This window comes from Hipposideros armiger, unplaced genomic scaffold (assembly GCF_001890085.2).
Source record: "Hipposideros armiger isolate ML-2016 unplaced genomic scaffold, ASM189008v1 scaffold_162, whole genome shotgun sequence".
Classification (NCBI taxonomy): Eukaryota; Metazoa; Chordata; class Mammalia; order Chiroptera; family Hipposideridae; genus Hipposideros; species Hipposideros armiger.
In genome coordinates this window covers 3,216,530-3,235,138 of record NW_017731512.1, presented here as the reverse complement: position 1 = coordinate 3,235,138, position 18,609 = coordinate 3,216,530, and the positions used below count along the sequence as shown (strand labels likewise).

Here is an 18,609-nt window from a genome sequence, read left to right as displayed (position 1 = left end):
ACCTTCAGTTTAACCTACAGCTTCCTCCTTTCTGTTTCACTCAGTGCCCTCTTTCATACATTTATCAACTTCTAAAAATTGTTGGCATCTCCCTTTTTTGAGATTCCTTTTTTGTTGTGGGGCTTATGACTTTATAACTTTATTTACTATTATTTAGATACGATCTCATTATGCTATCTTAAATATGAAACATTGGTGAGAGTGCAGGGTTGGGGGCATTATTAAATCATCAGATTTTAAAATACAGAATTTATGTTGTCAGGTTACAATTTAGCACAACCCTTTTAGGAGGCAATTTTGCAAAATATGCAAAGAACCCTAACTACTGCATACTGGTTATATAATAGCAGAAGAGCCTTAAATGTGTTGTAAAATTTTACCCAATAATGCATTTTTTCCCCAATACATTCTAAAAAAATTAATGACCATAAATATAAAATTAGTTTGAGCAACGCAATTTTTCACTTCAGCATTCGGCATGAATGTGAAAGAATATAAGCAGTTTAAGGGTTAGGCAAATGATATAGTTCTCCGCAGAATACTCCGTAGTGTTAAATTGTTTTAGAAACATTTTGAATCACATGAAAACATTGATGTTATAATATGAGATAAATAAATAGAATGCAAAGTACAGTGGAATCTCGTTATTTTTCATTTGCATAGAGAAATTAAACCAAAATGCTCATAGTGGGGCCATGGGTTTGGGGGTACTATACTCTTTTAACAGGAAACATTGCAGATCATATTTTATTGATATATTCCATATTATATTTTCATTTATAAATCCACTTCATGTACGAAAGGAAATAAAATAAACCTATGAAATAGCTACAATAACGAAAGACTGGAGGAAACACGCCCGTGCCACATACACACACACACACAGAAACAAGTACCGAAGAAAAATTTCTCATTTTCATGTAGTCTGTCAACATTTTTCTACTATCTCAGCTGTTGCCAACAAAGTTGAAATACCACCCTGAAAATTTTGTGCCCAGTGTCTGCTGGAGTGAGTACTTTTACTAAATAGAGAAAGTAAGAAAAATGAGTAAAATTATTCAAATAGTGCAGCATCTATAATGAAGTTGAATATCTCCTGTTTTCTTTTGCATGTTTTTCAAAATGGTAGTGTAACAATTTTTGAACAAAGTAGTATATTAAATAAAAGTTGGTTTTAAAATTTACATGTAAAATATAGACTGAAAAGTTAAACACAGGTTACCCTTTATTTAAAAAAAAATCTTCATAGTTATATTTAGCCTTTATGTTATAATACTAAATACCTAAATGGATTCTTACAAGAAGACATTGTGTTAATGTAAAGAATTCTGCAACTCTTTGTCATGAATCACCTTAGTAATATCATCTAGAGATCAAGAGTATATCTAAGACACATTTCTTCTGCTCTGTGTTTCTGGTTATATAAATATTTCATGTGAAGCAAGTGTAAAGTATTTCTTCCACCTGAATCACATTTTTCTGCCAAACTCACGGTTTTATTCATGGAATTCATTTTTATTATCATTCTCTTTGTGTGTGTGTGTGTGTGTGTGTGTGTGTGTGTGTGTAGTAATAGTAGTAGAGAATGTTGTAATTTTTATTTTTCTGGGTAAACTATTTCTGTGAGTTTTATAAAATGATCTACTGTATTTCTTAACAATCCATTAAGTGGCAAAGGTGGAATTTAAAATGCTACTGGAGTAAAAGGTCAGAATAAAATTTTCAAATGTTCTTCATATTTCTGATGTGTATGATATAGACTTTCAAAAGCCATGTTACATCACAATAATCTTTCATTTGCGTTTGTATTTGGTTGCTTGACACTGGTAAACTGTTAAACTAAGTTATTACACAGACCTGCTTTAGTTTAGATTAGTTTGGAACACATCCCAGGGTGCTTAGGGTATAATCTGGCATGGTGCCATCTCTAAAAGATACGCGCGTACGTGTGTGTGTGTGTGTGTGTGTGTTTTAAATAAATAACATTTTTGGGGGGGTAGAAACAATTGTCTTATCCTCTTTTTAAAGAAAATTAGTTGAGAAAGGCTTTTTATTGCACTTTTGTATTATCTACCTATTTCCAGGCAAGCATAATAATACTTAATACTAAATTCAAAAACATACATAACTGTGTTGCTTCTTAGCAACTATTTGGGTCATTTTTATACATGTCTGTGATGTTTGATTTGAACACTTTTGAAAGGTATGACAAAAGATATTCTAATATTATGTTCTCATATTTTCTTTACAACTCATATAAGCAGTTATTTTTATTTCTAAACTTTGTGGCAAGAGTAATTTATATAACTAATAATAATTGAGATTGGGAAGTAGTATTTTAATAAAAATATTTTGATTTTTATAGCGAATTTTGCTTTCAAATTGGAGGATAGATTGACTGCACTTATATTTTGAAATATAAGTCTAAAAATATTGTGATGCACAAGAAAATAAGACATAGGAAGAGATTTGAAATTAAACACTATTTTTCCTAAGTGTTAAAAATAGACAAAATTGCAAATACCTTTTACCATTTGGTTGGTTGCCTCTTTGTTTTGATGATAGTTTCTTTTGCTGTGCAGAAGTTTTTTAGTTTGAAACAGTCCAATTAATTTATTTTTGCTTTTACTTCTCTTGCCTTTGAGGTCAAATTCATAAAACTGTCTCTAAGCCCAAGGTCCATAAATTTAGTACCTAAGCATTCTTCTATGCAGTTTACTGTTTCAGGTTTTATGTTTTGGTCTGTGATCCATTTTGAGTTAATTTTGGTATATGGTGACAAATAGTCTAGTTTCATTCTTTTGCACGTGGCTTTCCAATTTGCCCAGCACCATTTATTGAAGAGGCTTCCTTTTCTCCACTGTATGTTTTTGGCTCCTTTTGTTGAAAATTATCAGCTCATATATCTGTGGGTTTATTTCTGGGTTTTCAGTTCTGTTCCATTTGCCTGTGTGTCTGTTTTCCTGCCATCATGCTGTTTTGATTATTGTCGCCTTGTAGTATAGATTGAAGTCAGGGAGTATAATACCTCCAGCCTTGTTCTTTTTTTTTTTAGGATTGTTTTAGCTATTTGGGGTCTTTTGTGATTCCATACAATCTGATGATTTTTTGTTCTATTTCTTGAAAAAATGCCATTGGGACTTTGATGGAAATTGCATTAAATCTGTATATTGCTTTGGGTAATATGGCCATTAAACTATGTTGATTCTTCCAATCCATGAACATGGAATATTTTTCCATTTCTCTGTGTCTTCTTCAATGTCTTTTAAGAATGTCTTATAGCAATGTAAAAGGTCCTTTACATTCTTTGTTAAGTTTATTCCTAGATGGTTTATTTTTTTGTTGTACTTGCAAAATGAATTGTATTTTCATTTCTTTTTCTCATATTTCATTGTTAGTATATAGGAATGCAGTGGATTTAATGCAACATCACAAATGTAAATGAATAAATAATAGTTTGAAAATATTAATCAAAGTAGCTGCTTCTCTTAACCCACTAACTGTAACCTTTTGAATAAATTTGACATGATATTAACTGAGTTGTTAAATTTAACTGTAATTAATAACTATATTTTGTTTGCTTTTATTGATACTGTAGCAATTCTGCACATATTCAAAATTTGGAACTTTCCCAAATCTGGCAATTACTTTTCACTGGACCATTTTTGTAATAGTCAAAAATGTGAAGTAACCAAGTTAAGAATTTTCTAGAAAATATATGTGATGAAGTCAAGAGTCTCATTTACCCTTCTTTTTATCAGTCTCATTATGCTTTTTCCCTCTTCCTGCTTAACTCCATTTTGGAATTTTGTATTGATTGTAAATTTTATTGTTTTTCTGTATGGTTTTAAAGGAAATTCATATTTATCCTAAGGATGCTTTAATATTTTTGTAGAAAAAGACTTATATTAGATGATGAATAATATTTTGCTTATAATTAGTGTGATAAATACAAATTTAATGCCTACTTATTTGATGTAAAATTGTCAACATTTTATACTAGTCTCTGTGAAATATAGCAGATCTTCAAATAATGTCATTTCTTCAACAGTTTTTTTATAACATTGATGAGATGCCATAGGAACTTAACTCATTTATATCAATTAGCCTGTGGTAAATTTGGTTTTGTTATATGTTGTTTCATTTAAAGTTACAGAAACTCTCAATGGTGTTAGGTAAGGACTACTGTACATGGCATGGTTTCAGATGTGTTCATCACTGTCTGGTCAGCTAAAGAAGCAATCAATGAGGAAGCACATCACCTGCCCCCTTTACAGGATCTGGGCAAAGGAAAATCAGTATTACTGTGCATGGAAGCCCTACCCCTGGGGCATTGCCCTGTACAGTGTACTCCTTAATATGTCCATGTACAACCAATATTGACTTCTGAGGGACCTTATTTATGACATAAAGAGATTGTGATACATTGTGCATAATATAGTCTCATTTGGAAATTGATGATATATTCCACAGATCCTTTATTTTGACATAGGCTTATGCAATGCTTTGTTCATCATTTTTAACATTTTAGTAAATAGGAATTCTGTGATATCAATTAAAATACATTGTGTAGATGTTATACCTAACTACTTTTGTGAACCTAGTTCATTTTATGATCTGAGAAAATGTAGAGGAATAAATTAAGCTTCAACAATCATAAATATTTTTGCAAATATCTCTAAGTCTTAGTTTTCCTCATATGATTAATTCATTTCAGTTTCCTTGATTGGAAAGCAGCAGTTTATAACAGTTTATTCACAGTATTTTCTACGTTAAACTATATATTACATTTTTCCCTCTTTTAATTCTCACTTGAGCTTTTATTTTATCCAATTTTATGGCTACAGTTATAATTTTTCTATCATCTGAATGTTTTCAGTAGTACATTTTCTTCTTTTTGCCAAATAAAGCTTCTTCTTTTACTTGTATTGTTTCTCAATGTGTCTAGGATTTATTCGTTATGTGATATTTTTGAGTAATTGTTGACTAAGTTAGTGTTTGTGAAAATGAGGGCCTAGAAACTGGTAATCAGTTTTTCGTTGGGGTGTTGTTTCTGAAGCACAAGGGGAAAGAAATTGAGTTCAAAGGAAATCTCCTACGGCAGGGAGCTGAACTCATGCCACAAAGAAACAGAGGCACTGAAGATGCTTGAAATAAAGGCTCAGGGGGCTGCAGCACCTATCTTAGCTCTGTATCTGCTAGGTGTCACTTTTATTAATTTTTATTATCATCATTGTCTCATTACTGCATTCATTTTAAATGTCACCAAGAGGAGAACAGATATATAGATTTGTTGTAAGTGGTCATACATCTTATGATTTATCAGTAGATATGTTTCGAAATCACTCTTCCAAAACAGCTCTCCTAGTGGAAATTATATCTGAGTTGTCACATATGAATAAACCCAGCCCCAGATTTATTGATTTAGTAAATATGCATGTGGAAACATATTTAATAGCATAAAATAAACTTAAGGTTAGTTTATTACTAATAAACTAGAGAAAATATACAGCTTGACTTTTTCTTTTATGCCTACCTTTTATTGTTTGCCCCATGGGAATATATTTGAATATTCACTTTATGAGTATTCATAGTGTATGATTTTTGAAAAAACAGGTATCTTCTAAATCATTTGAGACACTGAAGTTTATGTACATAAATATTAATTCTATATATAGCTCTTTAAAACATTTTTCAATCAACTGCCCCACTTAAAACATTATACTAACAAATATTTTAAATGAATCTTCAGAGTGAGTCATACAAAATGTAATGGATATATGGTAGAAGGAAACTCAGAATCATAGGATTCGATGCCAAGAAAAAACTCTGGCTACCCTGAGGCACTATGATTTCAGACGGGCCACGGTCCAGGCATTCATATACTAGACTGTGACTTGTGCTAGGATCATTTTCACAAGATAGTTACAAGGATAAATATGAAGATGACAGCCATCTTTCCTTTTCCTTAAAAGATATTTCAATATGATGAAAATAAGTTATTTCCAAATGGCATAGAAAATTTATATTGTTCTCTCTTCTTCAAATAGGTTATGTGGGTATGCAATTTATGTCGAAAGCAACAAGAAATCTTAACCAAATCTGGGGCCTGGTTCTTTGGAAGTGGCCCCCAGCCGCCAAGTCAGGATGGAACTCTGAGTGATACAACCACAGGTGCTGGTTCTGAGGTACCCAGAGAAAAGAAAGCACGGCTCCAAGAGCGATCACGGTCTCAGACACCCCTGAGCACAGCAGCTGCCTCCACCCAAGACAGAGCTCCTCCCAGTGCCCAGCCAGACAGGAGAAAAGGGGCCGAGCCCTCACAGCAAGCCGTGGGGCCAGAGCAGAAGCAGGCTGCGTCCAGGTCTAGAAGTGAGCCTCCGAGAGAGAGGTAATAGTTCATTAACCCCCTAGGCAAAAGGCAAGGTCTTTCATTGACAGCAAACCCGTTTTCAAGAATGTAACTGCTATTAAGAGAAATGTGATGGAACTGGTGTTCTCAGGCCCACGTGGAAGGCAGCAACAGGCCCAACGTGCTTTGTTTATCTCTAGATTGTATCCTGCCTTCAGAGACCTTTCCTGAGAAGCTCTCCTGCATACCACGCGGAGATGTAAATAAGTCACCTAGTTGAGCTACGAACTTCCGATCTTGAATACAGAAAAACTCTCATTTATTCACTGATAGAATTAGTCCTTTCATTGAAAGTGTGCTGTGGGAGATATTGGTGGGGGAATCTGACTCATTGGAGAGTGTGTGGATGCATCTCTTCATGAGATTGATAGTTTGGGGGACATGACCATTGTTAAGAGTAGGCTGAGCTACTTTTGTGTAACCCTTAATTATCCCACTGGGTGGGAGAGTAGGCTCCAAGGAAGGCTTTTGCTCCCCTTTTCAAACAAAGCCCATAAATTAGGTGAAGGAATTCAAAGTTTAACAGGTCTGTATCCCAGTCCTGACTGCTTTGCTAGGCAGTAACCCACCTTACAGAGCTGTGGCAGGGATTAAATGAGAAAATGTATTCAGACGCTGGCACATCATTGGCATTTGATGAATATAGCTATTATTCAAGCCAGTAGCTATTGGGTGTTTACTCTAAGCAGACACTGTGCCAGGAGCCACAGGGTATGAAGATCATTAAGACATGGTCCTTTTCCTCACAGATTCCAGGGAAGATACCACACAACATCCTAGGGAAGACAGACACCTGGCAGTTAATTATACCAGGATGCTGATTTGATCAAAACTGGAAAATAGATATTGTACTTTGGGAGCTGCAAGAAAGAGGAGGTACCTTCTGGATTAAGCTCTGTAGGATATCCAGGAGTTGTAGGGTAGGTAAACAGAGCAGGAGAGGACAATACAAGAGGGAGAGAATTACTGTACTTAAATTATGTGAAGACAGAAAGGACAACAGACATACCTCAGTGAAGGCAGAATTCATAGCTTTTGGTGATAATCTGTGGTGGGTTCAGAAGGGACAAAAATCTTGACTGTTTGGGATTGCTCAGAAAATAATTTCTTTAAATAAGATAATTTGATGCTGTGAAGTTTCTAAAGAGAAAATATAAATCCTGTTTTTCACATGAAACTAAAAAAAAACAAAACCTCAAGAATAAAGACTGAGAAAAGATTCTTTGTTTTGACCTTTTAGATGAAATTTGAAGAAGACTGATAGGAGTAAATGCCCTTGTTGATTATATAACTACTAAAGAAAACAATAAGGTTATCGGGGATGTAGGAGAAAGAAAAGAGAGAGATGGGTGGCAACTTCAGGGAAGAAAGCCGGAAGAATGGCAGGGAAGAGTGAAAGAATGGCAGTTTTAAATTATTGAAGAATTCTTGATCATATTTTGTATACTCATAAGGAGCTAGTGGAAATGGAACAATTAAAGGTAGAGATGAGAAAAGGCATAATCAGTGAAGCAAAGAAGCAGTGAGACTAGGGAACACCTTCCATTTGCATAATACTATATCCTTACATAAAGCATTTTCACAGAAGATGTATCTCCTTTCATCTTTATATGAACTTTGCAAGGTAAGCATTATTTATCAGCATTTCAAGAAAATTGACTCAATATAAACTTCTAACCAGATCAACTATGCCTTAATGAGCTACTAAATGTTTGCAGTACAATCATCATGCTTTTATGAAAACTATATTTAACAATGATTAATAGGTGTTCATATTCGACCCCCTTACAATGCCACCCTTGCAATCCACCTGCTGATGAAAATCCTTTTCATTTCAAAAGGCCAATGTGATCTAAATGCCTCAAGCAGAATTCGCCATGCTTCTATTTTGCTGTCCTGTGCCGTTTGAAACCCGTTTCTTTTCACTGTCACCAGCCTCTCCTCAAACTGACCCATAACATACCTTAGCAATTACTACTTTGGCAACCCACAATAGACATTTTCTCATCGTCTACTTTTTCTCAGTTTTTGTTCATGATTTTTGCTTTTGGATTTCCAAACAATATTTCCTCTGGGAAGCCTTCTCTGGACCTCAAGATTCCAAAAAGAGTCTTAGGTTGTCTCTATATTAAGTGCATGGTAGATCATATAGTGTCAGAATGCTTAGACAAGGCACCTACTTTTTGTAACGTCTGGTATAGTTGGTAGAACTTTCCAAAATCAGGTGCATACCAGTGTACAGTGAAGGGCTGGAAGGAGCAGTTTGAATGACAGACACATATACAAGATTCAAAGATTGCCAAACCATTTCCTTTACTTTTATCTTTGTCAATGCTATCAACAGGACAGAGAGAAAAGTACTGGGTTGTCGGAAAAGTCATAACGTATTTTTTCTATGTTTTTCGTTGCAAAAACGCGTCATGGCTTTTCCGACAACCCAATAGAAAGCAAAACTGTTTTCCTCTTTTGCACTGTGTTCTGAAATGAGGAAGAGGGAAAAGAATGGAGAGAGGAAAAAATAATTTCATAATTTTCAACATTTCTATTATTTTTGCCCATGGAAAGTAAGATGGATGTTAAAATCCATCCATTTTTTCCCCCTAATCAACTCCCCAAAAAGTGTTTGGGTGCACATGATCTCGTTAAAATTACTTTTGTTCTACTATTGAAGAAGTGCTATTAGGTTTGATTTATGAAATTAGCATACTTGTATTCACATTTCTTTAAAAGCTTCAATTGTAATAAGATCGTCAATATGTATTGTCCAACTATATATCAAGTGTATATTTAGTTTTTAATCGATGCGCCTATTATCTTTTGCTCCTATATCATTGACCTATATTTCATCTAAAACATTTTAGTCTGATTAACAAGCAGTAGTTAGCATGAAACTTTTTCATTTATTTATTGATGCTTTTTTGAATTGATTTATTGATGCACTGTATTGATCGTTAATTTATAAAGAATTTTAAATGTGCAAATAAGCTCTAAAGTCCCTGAACATATTGTAACGTGAAGGAGCCTTATTTAGCAAGCTCATCAGATATACAGGCTAATGTGGTTCCTTATCATGAATTATAACTAGTTACTGGAAAGGACTTAAATCTGGAATACGAAGTTCTGGTCTTCACTTATTTAAGCTTTACACGCTGCTCTCCTTCTTGACGTTCCTTTGTCTATCATAGAAAGAAGACGCCGGGGCCATCTGAGCAGAATGGCAAAGGAGCCCTGAGGAGCGAGCGGAAACGCGCGCCCAAGCCCTCGGTGCCCCCCGGGGAGGGAGTCCTGGAAGAACGCGAGCGGAAAGAAAGGCGGGAAAGCCGGAGGCTGGAAAAGGGACGGTCCCAGGACTACCCCGACGTGCCGGAAAAACGGGAGGATGGCAAAGCCGCGGATGACGAGAAGCAAAGGAAAGAGGAGGAGTACCAGACCAGGTACCGCAGCGACCCGAACCTGGCGCGGTACCCGGTGAAGCCGCCGCCCGAGGAGCAGCAGATGCGCATGCACGCCCGGGTGTCCCGCGCGAGGCACGAGCGGCGCCACAGCGACGTGGCGCTCCCGCGCACCGAGGGGGGCGCCGCGCCGCCCGAGAGCAAGGCCGGCAAACGCGCGCCCGCCGCCGCCAGGGCCTCGCCGCCCGACTCGCCGCGGGCTTACTCGGCCGAGAGGACTGCGGAAGCCAGGGCGCCGGGTGCCAAGCCGCTCGCGAACCACAGCCCGCCGGCGCCCAGGCATGGGCCGGTCCCCGCAGAAGCCCCGGAGCCCAAAGCCCAGGAGCCCCTCAGGAAGCAGAGCCGCCTGGACCCCAGCTCGGCCGTTCTCATCCGGAAGGCCAAGCGCGAGAAGGCGGAGACCATGCTGCGGAACGACTCGCTGAGCTCCGACCAGTCGGAGTCGGTGCGGCCGTCCCCGCCCAAGCCGCACCGGTCCAAGAGGGGCGGCAAGAAGCGGCAGATGTCGGTGAGCAGCTCGGAGGAGGAGGGCGTGTCCACGCCGGAGTACACGAGCTGTGAGGACGTGGAGCTCGAGAGCGAGAGCGTCAGCGAGAAAGGTAAGGGGGCGGCGTCGGCCGCGCGCCTGGATGCGTGCGGGGCTGGCAGGTGCGCGTGTGCGGGGCTGGCAGGTGCGCGTGTGCGGGGCTCGCAGGTGCGCGTGTGCGGGGCTCGCAGGTGCGCGTGTGCGGGGCTTGGAGGTACGTGCGTGCGGAGCTGGAGGTGTACGTGTGCCGGGTTTAGAGCTGCGGCTTGTAATGTACAATATAATGACTATAGTGATCACTGCTGTATATTAGGAAGTTGCTAAGGGAGTTGATCCTAAAAGTTGGCATCACGAGGAAGAACCATTTTTTTAGTTAGATGAGATGGATATTAACTAATCTTATTGTAGTAGTTTATTTCTCAATATAGGTATGTCAAGCCATTATTCAGTTTTACCTTAAACTCTTATAGAACTGTATGACAGTTGTATCTCAGTAAAAGTGTGTGTGGGGGGGGGGGAAGGGGGAGGTGCAGCTTGGAAAGCTCACATTCTAGCAGTGAATAGAAGGTTTTAGGGTTTTTGTTGTTGTTGTTGTTTTGGTTTGATTTTAAAACAACCACAAGCTCCAGATTTGGGTTATAAGAGTTCTTAATGATTTTGGCTCCTGTCAGTCTGGGAGATTCGGTAATGTCTTCTGTTTTCAAGTTATTATTTTGGGGTGGATTTATTTGGGAAAAATAGCTTATTTTCTAGAAAACCAAAAGTATGTCTGAAAAAAAGAAATTCATCTTTAAAAAAAAACTTCAGTGGTGTGATACTCCAGTCACAGAGGGTAGCATTTTTCAAGTTTGAAATGAATCTCACGATTTGTGAAGAAATTGCTTCACAAAGATTATATCATGCAGATGTTAGTATTGTTTTGAATAGTAACTTTGGAAAAAAAAGTTCATTTTACCTATTACATTCCAAAAGATTTTGGAACATTGCATGATAGGCTGCTTTTTTTTCTGTCTAAACCTTCACTCTACAATACCATGGCTGCATGTATCTAGCATTTAAGTTTAAATTCATTAAAATTATATAAACTTAAAAATTCAGTTCCCCAGTTGCACTATCCAGATTGCAAGTGCTCAAGAGCAGACTTCACAGAAAGTTCCTGTAGGTAACGCTGATTTAGAAAACACTTCAATATAATATCAAAAGCATGTGTTTGTTTTGAAGATTCACTCAGATTTAAACTGGCCAGAGTCCTAAATCAGTGGCAGGGGTCATCGTCCTCATTGTAGTGTTGGGGCCCTTGTATGTTTCTTAATTTACATTCTGGGATGACTTTTTCATAGTTTTTGGCTTGCTTTATACTTGCTAAATTATATACTAAACATTATAAATTTTGTAAAATTATCATTTTGCTTCTACATTTTTTCAATCTCCAAACTGTGTGCAAGTGTAGCCAGTGTATTCTCTCTCTCTCTCCCTTTCCCCCTCTCTCCCTCTCTGCCTCTTGCTGTTTGTCTCTCTCACTCCCTCTCTATACACATATATATGTATAATATATGCATATATACACACATACATACGTGGAGGTTAAGTAACTTGTGCAGGGTCACAGGATACTGGAGATTATCATGACTGTTTAATGAGATAGGCAGTGGTGGGGTTTGGTACTAAAAGCATTAATAAATATTACAGTTGGTGCAATTTCTAATTCAGTTTGAAATAGGAAATGTCTATGCTACATTGATAAAAAGTCATCCTTCGGATAACTTATGTTTGACTTGTAAGTCAGTATGCCTCTGTTTATGCATATTGTCTATGGGCTTTTTTAAAAAGTTAGGGGGTAAGTAGACTCTTGCTGCCTTTTGTGCCTTAAGATTGTCTTGTAAACACATATTTCTCCCCTTTGAAGTAATAAAGTAAGTGTTAAGTAATGGATGTGTTCAACTGGTGTGTGGATAACTTTTGACAGATATATATATATATATATATATATATATATATGTAATTATGTAATATAATTGTTCCCATTCCTTAAATGAAGGACTCTATACCAGCTCTTACTACATATGTGTTGTAAATCACAATGATCATGGAACCAGACAGAATTGAATTTCAAAATTATTTACAGTAAGTACAGATTGTGAAAGAAAACATGACTAGTAGCATGGGTAATTGGAAGAATGGAGCTGATATAATGTGAAGAACTTATTGCCTCTGCACCCTGTCTCCCCTCCTTGGGAATTATTCTGAGAACTTTGGCGACCACTCAAGATATACACACCTCTGAAGCTGGGGTTAAATCTCTTCATCTGGGAACATAGGGGTATCACCTGTGCCATTATCTGGTATAGACACCCTATTTCTCTTATAATTAATCTCCTGAGTAGATGTCTTGAATTTACTCCAACATAGTTGTCCCGTTTCTAATATTTTAACTAATTCCAATTCAACATCTACAAAATGAAACATTAAAGGACATAATTTTTTTTATCATTAATCAGTGATATCTATTAATGAGTTTATTACATACATCATTGCCTAATAAGGGTTATCTTGGGACCCAGCCATGATAATCTCTAGCACCCTTGACCCTGTACAAGTTAATCTTAAGTCTCAGTTTTCTTATTCGCACAATGGAGATAAAACGATCTACTTCACAAGGTTGCGAGTGGTTTGAATGAGATGGTGCATATAAAATAGGATGCTGTAGCATTCTTCCTCTATTGATCTTGCCTGTGGCTCTTATGCCATAGATATCTAATATCACAATGAGTGTGAGATAATCATATATATATATATATATATATATAATATACAAAGAAAAGATTAAAAAAAATTTTTTTTCCCCACAAAAGAAACGGTTTATTCAGGAAAAGAAAAAGAAGCAAGACCACCACCGCAGTGCAGAAAGCACACCTCCTACACTGAGCTCCTACTGGAGGCAGAAAAGACCAAAATTTAAAAATTTTTATATTTTATAAGCTCCAATGGGATGAGAAGGGGAAGAATGATTTGGGAAGAGATTTCTTAGGAGCGAGTGGATGCCATGTTGTGAGTTTCAGGGTTAGGGGAAGAGTATTCATATGGAATAAAATGTGCAGTGCAATGGAAGACAAACATTAAATTTTCATTCTTACTATATCCCATGCATTTGGTTATTTAATTTAGTTGCACATATAAATGAACATTTAACACAATGCCTCACTCTCTTAGTCTGTTCAGGCTTCTACGACACAATCCTTTTATGAACAAGAGGAATTTATTTCTCACCAGTCTGCAGGCTGAGAAGTCCAAGATCAGGGTGCCAGCATTGTCAAGTTCTGTTGAAGACCCATTCCCTGGTTCATGGCCCGCTTCGTCTCGCTGTTTCCTCACATGGTAGAAGGGGCTAGGGAGCTCTGGTGTCTCTTGAAAGAACATTAATCTCATTCATGAAGGCTCAACCCTCAAAAGCTCCACTTCCTAATACCATCATCTTTGGGGGCTAGGATTTCAAATTACAAATTTGGAGTCAGGGGACATAAACATTCAGTTTATAGCACTGGCATGAGGTAACTACCTAATAATGTGTACTGCTCTTGTAATTGATATTCTTATCCTGAGTTGGTTTGTATATTTATTAGCAAATGTGTATTTAGCACTTCCAGTGGATAAACTGAGGTTTGAGAAAAAGATAAATGTGCTCCCTGCTATAATGAAGCTTATATTCTGTTGAGAGAAATAAGCAATAAAGAGTAATTACACAATGAAATACAATTTAGTAAATACCTCAAAGGGACATGTCTTCAACATATATTGATGTAATTGTGCTATGTGTCCAACCATTCAATAAAGAAAAGATAACCTGATCAAATGGCATCTGAAAGGTAACCCAGCATTTGTATTCAATATAATCTTTTACATATAGTGTATAAGGTGTGACAATTAAGTTCACGAACTCATTCTAGACAAAGTGCTGCATACTTCATTGTTGAATATAATTACGGTCTCCTTCAGTATACCCCCCTTGGGATGCTATGCACAGACGCCAGCGCCTAGTACACCCTTCAAAGCAATTTTTGAACTCTTTTCATGGAATGGCCATCAGAGCTGTTGTATTACCCTTGAGGTCCTGATTGTCATCAAAATGTCTTCCTTTCAATATTTCCTTTATTTTTGGGTAAAGAAAGAAGTCTTTGAGGACCAGATCAGGTGAGTAGGGAGGGTGTTCCAGTACTATTTGTTTATTAACTAAAAACTCCCTCACAGACAGTGCTGTGTGAGCTGGTGCATTGTTGTGATGCAAAAGCCATGAATTGTTGGTGAAAAGTTCAGGTCGTCTAACTTTTTCACGCAGCATTTTCAGCTCTTCCAAATAGTAAACTTGGTTAACTCTCCAGTTGGTACAAATTCATAATGAATAATCCCTCTGATAACAAAAAAGAGTAGCAACAAGTTCACTAACTTAATTGTCAGACCTCATATTTCCACTTACACACACAACACCTACACAGGGATGAACAGTGAGCTCTATCTAGTGGGCTTATCTAAAAATGGAGGTCAGCTACCACCTGTTTTCAACATGGTTGCTGTTTCATATTGCTTTTGCCAACTGGGAAAAAGTGAGCATCTCTTGTCTGTTAGCTTATAAATATTAACTAATATAAATCTTTCTATACAAAATAAAAACAGTGAACTAAATCCTGCTTATAAAATAGAAGTTGAATTTTTAATGAAATGTGTAATATAATTCATTGGGAGAAAGTCTAGTGAAGATTTGTGCCTCCAAGAAATTAAGAGACCTAAGAATAAAGAAAGAGACAAGATGGTGCCACCACCATGGAGGAGGGAAAGAAATGGTGCAAGTTCTGAGAAGAAACATAGAAGCATTGATGCTTGCTCAGGAGAGTAAGCCACTTATAATTACAAGGAATTTAAAGTACAAATCCTCAGACAAAACAAGCTAGAAGAAGAGCCTGGCATTGGATAACAGGATATCCTTCATTTTTAATCCTTTCCTTCTTGCTGACTTTGTGTAAACTGAAAAAATACAACAAAAAATCATGCCTTTGAACTTTTAAAGCATTCCATGAGTGGCTTCAGAGGTCAACCTGTGTAATAAGGTCTCAGTGGTTTGTTTGTAACTGTTATTGCTAGGCAGTGCATAGCAGTCCTTTTAGGAGCATGTGGTATCTGGATTGCTCGTAAGAAATGACACTTGCAAGGATATCAAACAATGAGTGGTCGAAAAGTGAGACTGAGGACCCTTAATAACAGATGTGAATTCTCCCCCTAAGACAAAGACAGTGTCAGGGGGCCAGGGTGTATGCTGTGGCCAACATGATCTATTGACTGTTAAGGTTGGGTACCTGACAACTTAAAAACATTGGGAAATCAGGAACAAGAGTGGGGAATCCTTGCAGCAATCAGGTTGCAAGAGTAACTTGTTCATGTATTGCTTTAGATTATTCTTTAGTCATTAAACTAATAGTATTGGGAGTATCCATTTGGGGCTCCAACAGTACAATGCTAACTAGTCACATTGAACTTTTAATTCTGACCAGAAGTCGTTGATTTACTTCTGGTTATATATATATATATATATATATATATATATATATATATATATATATATATATATTTTAATATATAAAAGCAAAGAATACATTTTATATCCTTTTGATAGCCCTAGTGCTTTCCCCTGTAACCTTAAGAGGGTTTGAGTTTTAAAAATTTGGCCACCACTCATTTATTCAACTATTAATCCATACATGATGTTACATAAATATATTGCATGGTATACATGCTATTAATAAAAATATCTATAAGAACCTCCTACATTCCAGGCATATTGTGCTAGTTTCTAGAGGTGCAGTATTAATAAATACACACACATATACATAGGTAGGTATATAGATATAGATAGACATAGAGATAGCCCTGCCTCCTGCCCTCATGACATGGTTTTTATTGTCTATCTAGAGAACTCTTATTGGAGACTTTAAAGAGCAAGAGAATGCCCCAAGATAAAACCATATTCAATTACAAGAATTTGGTTACAGACATTTCTAAAAATAATAATAATCATAACCTTAAAACAATTACAACTTAAAAGGGCTTCATCTTCAAATGTTGCCCAAACTTGAGCATTTATTTTTTTACCCCATGAAGCCCCACAAAAGTGAAGAGAAAAGAACGTGAAGTATGAGCAATGAGATGCTTTTAGCAGATGGAAGGAGGAAAGTAGCCTGCTTTTGGACATAAGAACTTGCCAAATAAAAGTGTGGTGGGGAAGTTTACCTGTGGTGAAGCACCTTACAGCGAGTTCAGTCTCAGACTTCAGATTCTGCGGAGCTGGAAGTGAGAAGGAGAGCTTCAGGTTGGCAGATTCGTACAGTGTTTATTGACAGAACAACCGCAGTACACTCTTATTCACTCTTCTTACCATTCCCTCTTTCTCTTTACCTCCTTACACACAGCAAAAGCAGCCCAATATTTAATTCCCAGGTAAAACTCAAGAAAAAAAATCCTGCAAACTGCCTGAGCAAAACTCAGAGTTAGGAGTGGGTGCTTCCCATTGAGGGGCCCCCACCCTTAACCACCTTAACACTGAGCTCCACATCTTGCTCATATTAAAGTGAAGTCTACCATCTCACAAGCTCTATTCATTCACAGATAGGGACGGTGTTCGTATCCATGAGAGCAGCCTTGCTAAAAAGCCCAACATGGAAACTCTCACCACCTACCCACACAAGATCCACCCCGGTACTCAGTGTTTAAAATGAATGAGCAACAAAGGCCACCAAATATGAAGAATGACAGCATAATGAACTAAAAAAGATATAGATAAACAAGTAGACACATTGACCCTGGAAGTAAGAGATAATTCTAGAGCAGAAGTATGCTTAATAAAAACAAATAGAACAAAATGCTAACTCTCGGTCAAGTTTGGTACATTCTGAAATGCCTAACCCCAACCCCAGGGCACCTCCCCCACCCAAACACACCGATACTCTATGTAAATTACTTTTTGAATCATTAGTGTCATTAACAAGCTTAATGGGAAAGCTCTGAGTACCAAAAACCGTAGCAGCAAAGTGCTTGGATGGAAATACTTGGACAGAGTACAAGACTATATACAACTGAACTCAAAATCACAAACTTGCCTGTGGGTATGAGTTAATTCTCCTAACCAGGAAATAAAATAACTTTATCTGAGACATTAAAATAAAAGCTAATGTAAAACCTATAAACTCTTTTGAGTACAGAAAGGGGCATCCATGAAACTGACCCATAAGGAAGTCTATACAGCCCTGGGGATGCCCAGGGGATGTCTAGAGATCAAAATTTTGAAACATAGAAAAAGTTCCACACCATTAAAGATGCCAAGAAAAAAGGAAAAATTGGTAAACTTTTGGAGGTTAAAAGAATAAACCAGGTCAATATACAAAACAGTTAAGAGTTAAACTGTCATTGCACTTCTCATGGGCAATGGATTTTAGACTACCACTGACCAATGCCTTCAAAGTTCAGAGCAAAACTATTTTGAAACTACAGTTCTATGCATGTGTAAACTATCCATCAACTTCAAGTTCTTAGAAAACCTACTTTGTAATCTCCATCTGAGAGAATAATTTAAAGATGCAGTCAAGGAAAATTATTATGCACTCAAGGAAACTGAATAATAATAAAGTGGAACAAATGAGAAACAAGAAATAGTAGAGTTAACCCAGGAGTTCAGTGCAAAGAAATCCCTGAATGACACTGTGTGCAGAAAGCCATCTGTGCAAATTAAAAATGGAGGTCATTTCCAGGATGCTCCGGAAAGAATATCTTTATATTAAGAAGAATTTCATGGGTCTCAAGAAGCATATGATGACTGAATTGCATGACAGTATTGACCTGGTAGAGAAAGGCTGTCTTTCTTTTTTTCACCAATAAAAAGGAACAGCCAAACATTGAGGGGGGAAAAGAACTACTAAGGAAAATTATGGTTCAAATATGAGGCAAAGAAAAATGTGACGCTATCGTATTATTTGATAACAGCTCAGTTGACTGCTAACCTAGGTACATTGTCTTCTGAGTGAACGGGAACCCTGACAGATCATCTCTAGAAAAGGAGATTTAACTTCTTCACGTTATTGGTTTTTACTTGATTCTGGAGTGTTTACATGTAATAAAATGGTAAATGCCCCTACTGGTTTTAAGATTTAAGGGGAAAAAAAAGAAACCCTTCCATACTG

The 18,609-nt window shown here is 37.1% G+C and overlaps 1 protein-coding gene across 29 annotated transcripts in view; it reads left to right on the top strand.

Moving 5' to 3' along the window:
• The first annotated feature begins 6,049 nt into the window (after positions 1-6,049).
• Positions 6,050-18,609, top strand: part of LOC109387559 (regulating synaptic membrane exocytosis protein 1) — a 203,876-nt gene continuing 191,316 nt past the window's right edge. For all 29 annotated transcript variants that reach the window (XM_019651575.1, XM_019651565.1, XM_019651572.1 and 26 more), the window contains exons 1-2: positions 6,050-6,391; positions 9,598-10,463. In XM_019651575.1, the coding sequence (XP_019507120.1) occupies positions 6,054-6,391; positions 9,598-10,463 (1,204 nt within the window). In that variant the 5' untranslated portion in view covers positions 6,050-6,053. The remainder of the gene's footprint in view (positions 6,392-9,597; positions 10,464-18,609) is intronic.